The 17,166-nt window shown below is 39.1% G+C and overlaps 1 protein-coding gene across 8 annotated transcripts in view; it reads right to left on the bottom strand.

Annotated features, from left to right (window-relative positions):
- The window catches only part of LOC128700465 (UDP-glycosyltransferase UGT5), an 86,817-nt gene that overhangs the window by 47,466 nt on the left and 22,185 nt on the right, over positions 1-17,166 (bottom strand). For 7 of the 8 annotated variants that reach the window (XM_053793690.2, XM_053793689.1, XM_053793687.1 and 4 more), the window contains one exon: positions 7,989-8,243. In XM_053793690.2, coding sequence (XP_053649665.1) covers positions 7,989-8,243 — 255 coding nt within the window. Of the gene's footprint in view, positions 1-7,988; positions 8,244-8,948; positions 9,057-17,166 lie in introns of those variants that run through there. The other variant, XM_053793693.2, reaches the window with a different exon arrangement.

Here is a 17,166-nt window from a genome sequence, read left to right on the forward strand (position 1 = left end):
GACAAAGAGAATGAAATGTGCTCGATTTTAAATAATTATTTTCTCTCGGTTTTTACACAGGAAGACACTAATAATATTCCGGTAATTAATTTTTATAGTGGATCAGAAGAAGATAAATTATGTAACATCACAGTCACTAGTGAAATGGTTGTGAAGCAGATAGACCGACTGAAGCAAAATAAGTCACCGGGTCCTGATGAGGTTTTTTCAAGGGTTCTTAAGGAATGCAAAATGGAAGTCTGTGAACCATTAACTAATATTTTTAATTTATCTCTTCAAACAGGTGTAGTGTCTGATATGTGGAAGATGGCTAATGTAATTCCTATTTTTAAAACAGGGGACAAGTCGTTACCGTCAAATTACCGCCCAATAAGCCTGACCTCAATTGTAGGCAAACTACTAGAGTCAATTATAGCTGAGATTATAAGAAGCCATCTCGATAAGCATAGCTTGATTAATGATACTCAGCATGGATTCACAAGAGGCCGGTCTTGTCTAACTAATTTATTAACTTTCTTCAGTAAAGCTTTTGAGGCTGTTGACCATAATAAAGAATTTGATATTATTTACTTAGATTTTAGTAAGGCATTTGATAGAGTTCCGCACCAAAGACTGTTGAAGAAAGTAGCAGCTCATGGCATTGGGGGAAGGGTGCTGTCGTGGATCGAGTCATGGCTCACAGACAGGAAGCAGAGAGTGTCCATAAATGGGGTTAAATCCGAGTGGGGATCAGTAACAAGTGGCGTTCCACAGGGATCAGTCTTGGGCCCGTTGTTGTTTATAATATATATCAATGATCTTGATGAAGGAATTACTAGTGATATGAGCAAATTCGCCGATGACACGAAGATAGGTAGGATAATTGATTCAAACGTAGATGTTAGGGAACTTCAGGAGGATTTAGACAAACTTTAATTTACTCTTGGTCAGAAAAGTGGCAGATGCAGTTCAATGTAGATAAATGCAAGGTTCTGAAGCTTGGGAGTGTCCATAACCCTAGCACTTATAAGTTAAATAATGTAGAACTTAGCCATACAGATTGCGAAAAGGACTTGGGGGTTATGGTAAGCAGCAACCTTAAACCAAGACAGCAATGCCTAAGCGTACGTAATAAGGCAAATAGATTACTGGGATTTATATCAAGAAGTGTAAGCAACAGAAGTCCAGAGGTCATACTGCAGCTTTATACATCATTAGTATGGCCTCACCTAGATTATGCAGCTCAATTCTGGTCTCCATATCACAGAATGGACATAAATTCGTTAGAAAACATTCAGCGTAGGATGACTAAATTAATACATAGCATTAGAAATCTTCCTTATGAAGAAAGATTGAAGACTCTTAAGTTATAATGTCTTTCTACCTCTGTATGTTAGAAGTGATCAAGGTCCCAGGACCGAAACGTTTTCTAATAAATATGTTATAGTGTTTGCTTACGTTTCTTTCTAAATCAACTTGTCGGTATTTATTACCAAGGTTTATACCAACATCTGGAAATCTTTATTGTAGACGTTTCGCCATCCAGTGGCTTTATCAGTACAGATTCTAGGACATAATAAGAAGACAGTAGAACTATATACAAAAGATGAGGTAATCAGTCCCTCGGCCTTGGAGTTAGTGTTCACAGCATCGTGGTGGAGGAGAAACTCTCCTCCACCACGATGCCTCATCTTTTGTATATAGTTCTACTGTCTTCTTATTATGTCCTAGAATCTGTATTGATAAAGCCACTGGATGGCGAAACGTCTACAATAAAGATTTCCAGATGTTGCACATGTGTCTTAACTTTCAAGACCAATTATCGTTTGAAACCCCAAAGGGATGACAACAAAGCAATTAAGTTAATCTCTAACACCAGACTGATTAACTGAGTCAGAAATGATGACTGTCATGTACTGCATGATGTAAATGATGACTGTCATGTACTGCATGATGTAAATGATGACTGTCATGTACTGCATGATGTAAATGATGACTGTCATGTACTGCATGATGTAAATGATGACTTTTGTGTACTACATGATGTAAATGATGACTTTTATGTACTGCATGATGTAAATGATGACTTTTATGTACTGCATGATGTAAATGATGACTGTCATGTACTGCATGATGTAAATGATGACTTTTATGTACTACATGATGTAAATGATGACTTTTGTGTACTACATGATGTAAATGATGACTGTCATGTACTGCATGATGTAAATGATGACTGTCATGTACTGCATGATGTAAATGATGACTTTTGTTTACTACATGATGTAAATGATGACTTTTGTGTACTACATGATGTAAATGATTACTTTTGTGCACTGCATGATGTAAATGATGACTTTTATGCACTGCATGATGTAAATGGTGACTGTCATGTACTGCATGATGTAAATGATGACTGTCATGTACTGCATGATGTAAATGATGACTTTTATGTACTGCATGATGTAAATGATGACTTTTATGTACTGCATGATGTAAATGATGACTGTCATGTACTACATGATATAAATGATGACTGTCATGTACTGCATGATGTAAATGATGACTGTCATGTACTACATGATATAAATGATGACTGTCATGTACTGCATGATGTAAATGATGACTTTTGTTTACTACATGATGTAAATGATGACTTTTGTGTACTACATGATGTAAATGATGACTTTTGTGTACTGCATGATGTAAATGATGACTTTTATGCACTGCATGATGTAAATGATGACTTTTATGCACTGCATGATGTAAATGATGACTTTTATGCACTGCATGATGTAAATGATGACTTTTATGAACTGCATGATGTAAATGATGACTTTTATGCACTGCATGATGTAAATGATGACTTTTATGCACTGCATGATGTAAATGACATTTTGAGGAATAAGAGTATATTGAATATATTGAATGTTAACTTGACAAAGGTAAACAAGTAGTCTCCCTATTTAATTACTTCCTCTTAGATCCCAGTTCCCACTTATATCCCAGTTCCCACTTATATCCCAGTTCCCACTTATATCCCAGTTCTCACTTAGATCCCATTTCTCACTTTGATCCCAGGCCCTGCTTAGGTCCAGTTCCCACTTAGATCCCAGCTCTGTTTAATGAGGCTATTTGGTGATTCTGGTAGCGGGTGAGTGAATGATACGTCTTCGAAGGCTTCTTACTTTATTTGCAAAGTCGTGGTGGGTACACAGGCTTGTGTGTTGTGCCCATGGCCCGGGAAGGGCCATGCCCACGAGGGAGAGAGATAGTAGGCCTTGTGTCTTGCTGCTAGGCCGCTGTGAGAGTGAGAGAGTGTGGGACCAGCGTCCCACAGACCTGGGCAGCACCTGAGTGGCGCGAAATATGAACTAAGCCGGCAGTCAGCATAGGCTGTCTGTGCAGACAGTACAGGCTGTCTACACACGCTCGGCCACCTACCTCACGTCGTCCCGATGCTACAATACTGGTGGTAAAAAAAAACTCGGTCTCTCTCTCGTAGGAACAGGGCACAGAACACAAAATAAAAAACATATGTATACATATGGACATGAAAAAAAAAACTTCCTACAGGGAGGGAAGAAAAAAAACATGTGGGGTGTGCTAAACATCGTGGTCATAGGCAGTGAGCGTCGATGGGCATCACTGCACGCCTTCCTGTGTCTGGACGATACTGCAATGCAGGAGACATTGCTGCTGCTGAGCTGTGACATAACAGTTTATGGTCTCCTCTAGAACAGTGAAGCAGTCATCGTAGGAGTCACTGCAGGTTTAACTCAACCTGGGGCATGACATGCTGGTGCCCTCGAGTGAGGCGGCATCAATACTCGGCAACTGGGCAGGACTTCTGGCAAGCGACTCAGTACTGGCAAGCGACTGGGTGAAACATCTGGGAGTCGTAACATCATACACCAGACTGCAGTGAGCGAGCTAGCAGCCAAAGTGACATCTTCATTGTGCAGGAGCTCACTGAAGCTTGTGACACGAGGCTGACATAGTGCCTGCCGACAGGGCTAACTGCGGCTTGACGAGTGTCTTTCACTCGGCAGTTGGAGTTATAGCAGAGGTTAGTCTAAGCATCCCCAGACTTGTTTCTCTACATATAACTGCACTCTGAAGGTCTGGAGGTGAAGTGAAACAAATCTCGATGGGAATCGTAGCAGGTACAATTCTGCAGAACAACTATGAGCGACGAGCATAAGAGCTTTCTTTACAAATGGGCTCATATGCTCAGGGGCTGAGTAATATCAGCTGTCAAATGCACTGGTCACACCGGGTGACAACACAAGGTGCTACACAGGGGACTGACTGCAGACCACACTGGACACATGGAAAACTTTACACACACCCGCGGTATATGTGGTACAACATGGCTTAACTAGCAAATGATGCTTTTCTGTGCACAAAACTGACACTAAGCCATACACTAACATGTGAGAACACTGACTGAGAGGAATTAATTAGCTCATGACATATATCTTCTCTCAGTCTTCTCGACAATACTGAAATATTTACTGAAACACTCGATGTGACATCATATGATGTCAGGTGTGACGTTGCGAGGTGACATCAGCAGCATTGTGACGTCATGAAGTCGGGCAGCAGCATCGGTGACATCAATGTGATGCAGGCAGCAGCCCACAGCATGAGGCCTGGGACATCTGGCTTAGTAACCCATGTGGCTTATAGATCCACGTGACATTGCCCACACCCCACGTGGCATCGGGATCCACGTGGCGTCGTGATCTACATAGCATGCTGATCCACATGGCTTGCTGATCCACGTGGCTTGCTGATCCACATGGCTTGCTGATCCACGTGGCTTGCCGATCCACGTGGCTTTCTGATCTATGTGGTATGCTGATCCACATGGCTTCGAGTGGCCTCGGGCACTCTGGCAATGAATTCACATGAAAAATTGCAGAAAACACAGCAGAGTGATGGCGTAGTGGTGTATGGTAGTGTGGTGGCGAGAAGCATGGGTGAGTGTATGGCAAGGGAGCATCTGGCCACTTCTTTCTCTCAAACCCACAACACAGCGAAACGCACACTGGACGCAGAAATCACCACAAAACTCACCTCTGGCTTGCTGAAATAACTGTGCTGAGCTGAACAACAACAGCAACATACATGTGATGCTGAACACGTGACTTGAGAAACAGCGTGGGACTCTGTAGTGTGGGGTCACTGGGACGTCACTTACAGTTCTCGAAGATATTTGGTAAATTTCGGCTAGATCCTACTTGTACCTGAGTCTGGATACTGAAACGTGCAGACACAACATCAGGATAACTCGTTGAGAGACGGATGCTTCTTGTATAGGGTGATAAAGTGAAGATGACTTCATTCCTTCCTTCCTCTCTCCAGGCAAACACAACTGCTGCGACCACTGCTTCCCACCAATGTTAAACAGATTATTGGTAAGGCACTGGCGTGGAGTGAATTATAGACATCGTCGGAGGCTTCTTTACTTTATTTGTAATGTAGTGGTGGGTACACAGGCTTGTGTGTTTGTGCCCATGGCCCGGGTAGGGCCATACCCACGAGAGGGAGAACTAGTAGGCCTTGTGTCTTGCTGCTAGGCCGCTGAGAGAGTGTGAGCGTGTGTGACCAGCGTCCCACAGACCTGGGCAGGCCTAAAGGGCAGCACCTGAGTGGCGCAAAATATGAACTAAGCTGTGCAGACAGTACAGGCTGTCTACAGCTTCCACTTAGATCCCAGCTCCCACTTAGATCCTAGTTCCCACTGAGGTCCCAGCTCCTCCTTAGATCCCAGCTCCCACTTAGATCCCGTCTTCCACTTAGATCCAAGCTCCCATTTAGATCCCATCTTCCACTTACATCCCAGTTCCCACTTAGATCCCAGCTCCCACCTGGTTCCCAGCTCCTACTTAGATCCCAGCTCCTACTTAGATCCCAGCTCCTACTTAGATCCCAGCTCCCACCGAGATCCCAGCTCCCGCTTAAATCCCATCTTTCACTTGGTTCCCAGCTCTCACTTAGATCCCATATTCCACTTAGAACCCAGCTCCCACCTGGTTCTCAGCTCCCACTTAGATCCCAGCTCCCACTTAGATCCCAGTTCCCATTTGAATCCCAGCTCCCACTCAAATCCCAGCTCCCACTCAAATCCTAGCTCCCATTTGGATACCAGCTCCCACTTAAATCCGAGAAATTAATCCTTCATTAACTTTTCTCACCATAATTTATTTTTTCTTTTTATTTTGTTTCAGTCTTGTTTAATTAGAAGTCACATATTTTCAATTAATTAATGAAATATTTTTTTCTTTATAAGATCAATATATATCCTTTTTTAAGTATTTTTATTTATATATGTTTATCTTTTTTTCATAAATTAAGGAAAATAGATATCTACACCTTTTGGGTTCCATTCCTCACAGTTATCAACGTTAGACTCGACAAACTGAAGAAGCGCCACCTGTATTGTATGAAAATAATATCTTTATTTACTACAAGTACATGTATAAGGTATACAGTCCATAGCTGACATCAGTAACATATTACTATATACAAAAGCGGCTGCGATGCGACCCACACCAATCAACTAATACACAGGTACCCATTTTAAACTGATGGGTGAACATGGACAGTAGGTGTCTTATGGAAATACGTCCCTTGTGTTTTTCAGCCCTACCGGAAGAGATTCGAACCCGGGACCTCAGTGTGTGTGGGCTCAGTGCACTAGCGATCGAGCTACGGGACACCTATATGAAGGATATCAACTTTCCCGACAGAGAAAATGAACCCCAAGCGGTCAACACAGTACAGAAGAAATAGGAGGACACTTCAGTGAAAAGTGAGAAAGTAAACTCACACGAATGAGCTCCCAGAGTCCTGGATACTGAGTCATCTACCAGAAGACAAAGACTGGACAATTCGAGAGCCTGTCCATGTGCCCAGTTAATGGTCCATATAGGACCGAAATGTCATCGCAAGCCTCTGTCTCCTATGTGCTTTCTATGCCTATTATTCCAGTCACCTGTGCTTCCAGAAAATCAATGAAGACAGAATATTGAGCATAGCAAGTGCCAAGCAGTAAGTCTGCTGTGTTTCTATCCTGCGCCCACACTTCTCCAGAGTTGTGATCTGCGACCACAATAGCTCCAAGAATACCGCACTTAACGTGCGTGTATGCACGTATACATTGTTTCCTGTACACTGGTACACTGGTACACTGGTACACTGGTACACGTGAGCTGGTCCGTGCGGTAAGCAGTCTAAATATTTAAATGTAAACTTAAAACATAAATTACACTTAATATTCCCTTAAGGAAGGTTCCTTGATGCTGGTGAGAAGCTCTAGATCTAGGGAATTGGATATATGCTCCATTTCCCTGAATTAAGCCTGAATACCTTCCACATTCCACCACAGGCGCTGTATAATCTTATGGGTTTAGCGCTTCCCCTTGATTATAATAATAATTATACACTTCATATCAAAAGAGGATGAGCCACTTAGTTTTGACCACCTTCTGCTTTCCATCTCATACGTACTCATTTTCCATCTTTCCTCACCTTTATTTCTTTCTCCTCCTTACCAGATCGCTGATCAGAGAAACAAAGCGAAGGCTTCCACAAAGCTCAGTACACTGTTACAATAGAGTCAACAAGGCTGATTATCCACCAGGAAGGTGTGTCGTGACTTTGTACCTAACTGAACAAGTGTGTGCACTAAGATTTATTAAAATTGTTATATTTTCTCTACTCTCTCCAAAATTAAATCTCAAAATTTATAGATTACTCATTGTTACCATTATTTTGACCAATGTAATCACTGGAATATTCCTCATACTTGCTTTGAAAGTAATACCGTTTTTTTTCAAAACGATGTTGCATGACCCACTTACCATTCTCACTAGGGAATGTTGAAATAGAAGGTCGAGAGTATTAGTCTCGACCCATGCTAAATTTGTAATTGTAGGGCTTAATTAAATGATTCCGTCAAAAGTCTAACAAACATAATCGTTTAACGTATGAGCACCTACCTCGTTAAACATGTGGTTTATCACTATGAGGTCAAACTCTTTCCTCCTCTCATAAAGTTCCTTCACCACAGGAACTTCGTACAGGTCCCTGGCGAGGGTTGGCAGTACAGTCTTCATGAGCGATAACGGGCCAGTCAGTGTCTTACGGCGGTCGAACATGTTTACTTTGTCTTCTTTCATGATATCGAGGGCATGAGTGGTCTCGTAAATGTTGGGATGTTTGGATGACTTCGGGTGGTTGGTCAGCATCACTATCTGCAGATTGTTTGTGGATAGAATGTTGAGGTAATGTTTAATACTGGGGAAAGGATGTTAAAATTGTATTGAGTACTGGAGAGACGACATAAAATGAAAGCCAAGTGGTGTTATTATAATAATGATAATAATAATCTTCATTTAAAGAGAACGAAGCAAAGAATAGGTAAAGGATTAGTTGACGTTATTAACTTGCTTCATAAAAAGTCTTTTGATTTTGTAAATATTTTTGGCAGCATTAAAATTAACTTATAATCTCTAAATAATTATTTTAAGTTATATGTCCGAAATACTATAGTTTGCAATCTTTAACATTAACTCTAATAATTTTGTTTATGATTTATGACATTTTTGGATTTTTTTTATAACAAATTCTCTGACGTTTGTAGTGGTTATTAAATATACTGAAATATATTGATGATAGTGGGAATGATAATATGAACATTAATCTGATATGGACAAAGTTCCTGTTGATAAAACAGTTGGTAAGATTATTATATCTATTAGCTTAAACACATACCAGAGAATACTAGGTCAACTTATTGATACCCATGTAGTATTTAGCCTGTTTGTCTTGTAACAGGTTTGTCAGTATCTGTTCTTCAACTCACACTAGCAGGTTTGTCAGTATCTGTTCCTCAACTCACACAAGCAGGACTACTTATATCTGAAGACCGTTTTTAATAAGGAGGAGTGAGAAATTACCTGGGTGGGGTGAACTGGTGTGACTTGACAGGTCTTTTCCTGTGAGTCATGTAGGCTGTGATGGCTGCCAACATGACACCTTTCAAAGCATATTTCAAGCCGACCAGTCTTTATGTTCGAAATAAGGAAATTATATCATACAAAAATGAGCCTAAATGGATAAACAATAGATTAAAATATCTCATAGGTCAAACGAGGAATGTACAGGAGAATCAAAAGGAAAGAGAGGCACTGAAAAATTAATATATTCAATTTAAAAGGTAAATAGAAAGGAATTAAAGAAGACAAAAGAGATTAAGAAGTTAGTCAACAGGTTCAAGTTGAAAATATGTAGATTTAGAAAGGATACGGGAACGCATTGGTATGGTAATAGTTGTGAATGAGAGGAACACTGAAGTTACTGAAGTAGCGTCACTGAAATCGAAACCTTGAGTAGCTTTAAAAATAGGTTAGATAAATACATGAGTGTGTGTGAGATGGACCTGATTAGCTTGGGCCAGTAGGCCTGTTGCAGCTCTCTTTTTTATGCTCTTATTTATTTAAATGGGAGAACAAATAATATGCACAAAGCAATCGCAAGCAACACAGCGTCAGGCAAGAGACACCAAGCCTACGTAACACGGGACAATCGACATGTCATTAGTCGAAAGTAAAAACAAAATTAACTCCCAAATTACTCGATGTTAGTTAAGCAACTTTGTAACCCTGACTTCGACAGTGAATGGATATTAGTCAGGACACGTTAGATCGAGAGTTAGAATCGTATTGTCTCTAAATATGTCTCTAGGACCATAATTTTAGGGAAGACAAGAAGCATATTCTGCTTTCCAACGAGAACATACTCTACCATAAAGCTGAGACTCTGGTCTCTTCTGTCTACTACAGAAGAGACCAGAGATCACGCAGACAGGAGGAGAAGTAAAGGTCTTCCCAGTTTGATGTTCAGCCAGAGAGAGAAAGAAAGTGATGCAGCAACTGCAGGTGTGAGGTGAGGTTATCTCCCAGCTGCCCCACATGCAAAATGCATCAGAATTGACAAACTTTCGAACAAGACTGTAGCAACATGGGACATATTTATCAAAACTCTCGAAGCTGCCATCACAGAAAGTGCAGTGTGTGATACATCATACTTATCAATGTATTTAAATAAGTAAGACAACACAGATAAAGCATATTGTCATTGTAGCTGCTAATGGATATAACATTAGCGACACACTCTTAGATAAAAAGTATTTACATAATATATATGAAAGCGACTGTATATTCTGGAGTCACGTCATTGGATCAGATGGAAGTATTTATAAATTATATTTTGAAGTAGGTGACAGATAGGACTTTTTTTTGCGTCTTTTCGAAGGAAGCTCCAAATTTTAGGATCCTTTCTTGTATTTTGTCTCTGCATTTATTTTTGCAGCTCTCTAGTAAGAGTCGGAATGCTAAGCTGATCGTATGAAACAGGCAATACATGTAAAAATGCACAGTAGCAGCTATGAATATTTTATCAGGTGAGTAAGTTAAGGAGGGTGTGTGTGTGTGTGTATTATCTGAACCCAGATTTGACAATTATTTTAAGCTGATTTATCTTGGGTAACAAAAGGTTTCGGATGATTTCCTCTGGTAAATCCACAACAGTAGTACAGAGAGGCTAATATTGTACGGGGAATGTTGAATAATATATATAAATAACCTGCATATAGGAGGATAAAGCTTACGACGATGTTTTGATCCGACTTTGACCGTTTACAAAGTAACACCAAGACAAAAGACTGAGGGAACCAGAATATATAGACGAAGGGGACAGAGACGGGATAATGAGAGGAAGAAAAATTAATGGTAGTGGTAAGGCTGGTAGTGGAAATAGCAATGGTAGTAGAAAGTAGGAAGAGTAGATTTAGTAACACAAGAGATAGGAATACCCATTGTTTTGGATACTAAGTTATGTATTGGACACGAGTGTTGAATTTCGGGTTGCAGCTAACATGTATTCATAGGAATTTTCTCTCGTCATGTCTTACTCAGATAAAATTATTTATTTATACGTAAAGCTAAATATTTTTTGCTTTATTCCCAAACAACATAAAGAAAATCATGTAAATATTGAGAGTAAAGGGGTAGTACCCTAATCTGTATAAATTACTAAACATGAAAAAATTTATAACCCCGAGATATATGAATGTGCATAGATGATAAGAAAGAGAACATTGTCGGTGTAATAAATAAAAACAAAGATGGATGCACTTGTTCTAATCAAAACAAAGCTGAAAGAGGGCAGAGGAGTTTTAGCGGGAATAAATAAATGGGATTAGGTCGGGGTGTATCTGAGAGAGTTATAACTAAGGAAGGAGTTGCAAGATTATTGAATGATCATTTATGGCAGGAAGCGAGGGAATATAAATTCAAAGATGTGGATTAAAATAAAGTTTGAATGCGAAAAGTGGGTTATATTAAGTGTTTATGGCCCAGCAGAAAAGAGATCTGAGATGTTGTGTGGGTGGGTAGTTTGAACTAAGTGAGTGAGTAATTGTGGAAGGAAATCTGACTTCTAAAATGGGAGAAACGGATGTAGATGGCGTAGTAGGACAGTCTCGGGTGCCAGGAGTAAATGAATTTTGAAGATTGAGACACTTATGCAACATATGGGAGTCTTTATTCAGGAATAAAGATTCCCATATGTTGCATAAGTGTCTCAATCTTCAACTTGTCGGTTTTTCAAACCATTCATCACAAATGAATTTTGTATAGAAAGAGGTTTAGTAATAAGTAATACATATTTTAAGCAAACGAGGATAAATAAATATACGAGATATTATGTAGGGCCTAACGACAGTAGTTTGTTGGACTATGTATTGGTGTATAAAAAGTTGAGTGGTAGACTTACGGATATGCATGTTTATAGAAGGGCAATGGATATATCAGACCATTATTTAGTTGTAGCTAAAGTGAGAGTAAAAGATAAATAGGGTACGAGGAGAAAGACATCGGCGAGTAGAGAGGTGAAAGTCTATAAACTAAAGGAGGAGGTAGGTAGGGTAAGATACAAGCAACTATTGGTAGAAAGATGGGCTAATGAAAACATATAATGCGGAGGTTGAAGAGGTATGGGGTAGAAACAGGAATGCAGTGTTGAAATGAATAATTAAAGAACTATAACAAACTTGCCCCGATTTTCTAAAATCTAAAAAAAATACACAGACTGCTCCTACCTAATATTCCACAAGATACTAAACCCCTGTCAGTTTGGGCTTAGGCCGAAAAAAAAAAAACAGTTCGAATGAAGCTATTATACAAATGCACGAACTACTATATACAACCCTCGAAAAAAAAAATGAATGTCCTTTGGAGCTTTTCATAGACCTATGGAAAGCATTTGTCACACTAGAACATTACTGTCAGAGGACATTCCTTGGATTATCTAAAAACTTATCTGTGCAATAGGCACCAGTATGTATACAGGTAAAATAAACACATATGCAAAAGACCCTTTATTGACAACGTTTAAACCCCACAGTGGTTTTTTAAAGTCACCCAGATCCCCGGGTAAGGTATGGGATTTATGTCATGTTCAAAATTTTAGGTCAGGTGGAAATGCTGATCTGATGATCTCCCGGGGGGTTTAAAGAGTTTTGGGGGCGAGGGGTTTGGACGTTGGAGAGCCTGCAGTTTCTGGTTCTTATGTATAACAAAATTTCAGATTTATTTTATTTATAGCGCCATTGGTTAAATTTGGTTTAAGAGAAAACAAATTCCAGGATTTTTATTGAGTTTGCCCGGGGATAAGTCTTATTTCTGTAGTTAATTAAATTTTTTTTGGTAAATTTATGTTGCAGGGGCTTTTGATCGTCAGTCCTTGAAAATTTTTTTGTCTTGAAATTTCCCCCCAAAATTAATTTTTGGGTCATTGGGGATTATGAACCCCTGCAGAGGTCCTTGTCCCAATTATTAAAATGTCCGATGGCGGGTGGGGAGGAGAAAAGAATGATGTTTTGGGAAAAAATGTTGAAACATTTTTGGCAATGGAGGGGGGGGAGGGATATATCTCTTCCCGGTTTTTCTTGGGAAGATGTTTAATGCCCCCGTCGCAGTCTTGATGAAGTAGAATGTGGAGTTTAGAAAATTTTTTCAATTATAGGCATTTTTTTCCCGGAACCATTGCTGCGATCAGCCCGGAAGAACCCTAAAATTACACCCGTTTTTTTTTGTGTCGGGTGAGAGAAGGGGAAAATCTTTTGGTGGGGGGTTTGATGATTTTTAAAACAAGTTCTTGGGGTTTTAAAAATAAAGGAAAGGGGGAAGAGGTTGTCGACTCTTTTTCAAGGGAACGGGCCCAAGGCTGACCTGGTTGAGCTTGTTTTGGAGTTTGAACGGAAACGAGGAGGGGAGAATGTCCAACATAAGGAGGGGTGGAACGAAAAAAAGGGGTTTGGAGAAACGTTCGGTTTTAGATTTTCCCCGGTATAGTTCCCGGGCCCCAAATTGAGGGGGAACCCGAGTGTCCAAAAGTCTGCTAAAAGGGGGATTTTAAAAGAAAAACAAAAGAAACATGTTCAAAAAGGCATAAATCGCTCGGAATAAATTGGGGAATCGTAAATTTTCCCGGCCCAAGACATCGATGGCTTTTTAGGTATTTTGGGAAAAAATCAAAAGGCTGGAAATTTTCGTTCCTGATGTTGATGTTGGAATATTGAAAGACCCCGAGTGTTTGAGAGCTGGGTGAAATTAAAGTTTAGAAGGGGTTTTGCGAGAATTTTGAGGTGTTTTATATTTCCTGGGGGTATTTGATCCCTTTATTTCCATTGTCAAAAACTGAAAAAGGGGTCCTTCAAAAAGAATACCGGGCCCTTTTTCTAAAAATTTTTACTCCAACAGACCAAATTTTCTTCGTGATTGCATCCCAAAAAATGGCACAAATTCCTCCCCAAACCCAAAATCAAACCACCTTTCTCCCTACGTCGGACCACTTGAAGAGGGCAGATGAAAACAATGCTCAAAGGGGAAATTTTTTCCGCCCGAACACTGGCACAAACCCGGGGGAAAAAACGACGCCCGGAATCCTTGCAGAGATTCCACCCAAAAGTTCACAGAAAATCAGATTACAGAAAAACCCAAAAACTTTGGATAATAGATAAAGTTTAGGGAAAACTAAATTATTCAAAATCTTTTATCTGTCCACGTCAACCAAGAAACTGAAACCTCAGCTTGGGGCCCCAAAAAGGAAATTCAAACCAAAACAAGACCTCAAATTTTATCCCAAAAAACCCGAAAATAAGACCCAAAAGGCATCTTCAAGGGATCATCTCAGCCATCTCAAACGCAGCCCCCAGTCATACCTCGACGTTAAATCAAAGCACCCAAAGGTTTTAGAAACACGACCCGGGTACCACTTTGATAAAGGAGGGGGGGTTTTTTCATAACACCAATTACAGAACAAAAAAGCCAACTACTTAATACCCCAAAACCTCAAACCTCCTCAACAAAATGGACAACCACAAACCTTTTTTTTAAAAGGGTCGCATTCTGAGAACTCAGAAAAGGGGAAAAAACTTTGCACCCATCCCGCAACCCCAGACCCCCAGAATGGACCCGCCAAAACTCACAAGCCTGAAATTCCCTGAGGCCCATTTCCCCGGGGGAAAAGGGAGGCCCCCCCCAGCTCTCAGAATTCTCCAAAAAACCCCTCTAAACCTTTTGGGGACTATCACCCGACATCCAAACACTGGTGATCTTTTCAACGCATTCCCCAAAATCAACATCAGGAACAAAAAATTAGCCTTGCGGCTTCCTATTCCCAGACCTCACCGCCATCGATCTCTTTGGGGAAAAATTTGGGTTCCCCAATTTCCCCTTCCAGCCAGCATTTCATCGACCTTTTTAACTATGTGTTGGCTTCACGGCTTTCGAAAATCCCTCTTCAGCAACCCGCAACCGGGTTCGCCCCTCGTAAAGTCCCGGCGACGAAGAATCCTGGAATCATCGCTTATCTCTATAACCAACAATTTCAACCAGAACAACGGCTTCTATAACATAGCTGAACCACTCGCCAAGAAACTTCTTCATCGCTATCCCACATAAGAACATAGAACACTGCAGAAGGTCTACTCACAACTTGTCCAATACCCCTGCCAAGCTACCCAAGACTCTATAACTCCACCCGGTAGATCATCAGATGCAGCATTCTCCACCTGACCTCAACATTCTGAACATGACTATAAATACTCCCGTACCTTCCACCCCAGGTAGATCTGTGTGTGACTTGAAAAAGCCCACTGTGTGGGTGAAACGTTGTCAATAAAGGATCACATAATACTGCATATGTGTTTATATTTCCACTGTGTCGGTATTTGATACCATTTATTTCTAACGCGACGGTCTGGAGTTTTGAGACTCTCTGACTGCGGGTTCAATCCCGGCCGGGGTATGGCTTGTTTGCAATCGTGTCATTATGATTTCGTGAGTCATTCTGAACCTAGCGAAAAAAAATATATTTCACTGTGATTGTTTAGTATTAAATTATTGTAAACAAATATAAAATATATTTAGTTGGGTTAGGCTAAAATAAATTGCCCTTATTATATTAAGGTTAGGTAAGTTTCCTAAGATTCTTTTGGAGCAAAATTAAAATTTTTTACATTAACATTTATGAAATATATATATATTTTTTTTATTATCACACTGGCCGATTCCCACCAAGGCAGGGTGGCCCGAAAAAGAAAAACTTTCACCATCATTCACTCCATCACTGTCTTGCCAGAAGGGTGCTTTACACTACAGTTTTTAAACTGCAACATTTTATATATATATATATATATATATATATATATATATATATATATATATATATATATATATATATATATATATATATATATATATATATATATATATATATATATATATATATATGTATGTATATGCAATAAGATCACAGTAAACAGGTGATTTCAAAATATGCAAAACAACCACTCTGAAAGAATAGAGAAATTCCAAGCGCTTTCGTGACTACTCACATTATCAAAGAACTATTGAGTTTGAAGAAAATAACTCATTGCCTTTTCTAGATGTTTTAATTATTAAGGGTAATAATGAATTCAAATTTAAAATTTACAGAAAACCTACAAATAACTGTTCCTATGTCCACTATTATTCCTCGCATCAAGATAGAGTCAAACTGTCTGTTTTCTCATCAATGTTTTTGAGAGCTTTACGAATTTGTAGTCCTGAGTTCATAGATGAGGAAATATCCAAAATTTATGAAATAGGTAATGATTTAAAATACCCAAGAAATGTAATTGATAAATCTTTTAAAGTTGCTAGAAATACTTTTTACATTCCAAAAAGGGACAACCAGCCTTATTCAACTAAAAATATGTTGGTTCTCCCTTACCATGAAAACTTGGTTGATATGCCTTCTCTTCTTAAGACTTTTAATATTAAAGTTGTATTCAAAAATCTTGATACAGTAAAAAAACTTTTGATAAAGAATTCCCCCCAAAATGCTGATGGATGTGTCTGTAAGATTCCTTGTAAAATTTGCGATAAAGTTTATTACGGTCAAACTGGTAAAAATCTCGAACTAAGATTAAAACAACATAAATATAGCATTAGAACTGGACAAGATTCCAATGCTCTATTTATTCATGTAAGAGATTTTAACCATCCAATTAATTTTCAAAAAGTTGAGAAAGTAGTATCAAGCAAGTCCATGGTCGACAGGAATTTAATTGAATCTCGTTTCATAAAAAGCAGTTTTGACAATAATATGAATATTTCCTTTGGTTTATATAAATTAGATCCATTTATAATTAATAGAATTTGGGAAGAATTTAATAATACACTGGACAAATAATAATTTTTAAATTTTCTTGGGTAGAATAGTTTGTGGGTGAGTTGTGCAAAGGACCTATCCAAGTTGGGTCCGCGCGCGTCAAGTGTTTAACCGTTGTGGGATCTGATAGTGAGGTGCTGGCCAGACCCCTTATAGCTTCCTTGGATGCTTTACTTTCATAGTTCCTTGATAATGTGAGTAGTCACGAAAGCGCTTGGAATTTCTCTATTCTTTCAGAGTGGTTGTTTTGCATATATATATATATATATATATATATATATATATATATATATATATATATATATATATATATATATATATATATATATATATATATATATATATATATAAACCCTCCACTCAAACTTCTCCTTGATAGCTACAATAAAGCGCAGA

This window comes from Cherax quadricarinatus, chromosome 65 (assembly GCF_038502225.1).
Source record: "Cherax quadricarinatus isolate ZL_2023a chromosome 65, ASM3850222v1, whole genome shotgun sequence".
NCBI lineage: Eukaryota > Metazoa > Arthropoda > Malacostraca > Decapoda > Parastacidae > Cherax > Cherax quadricarinatus.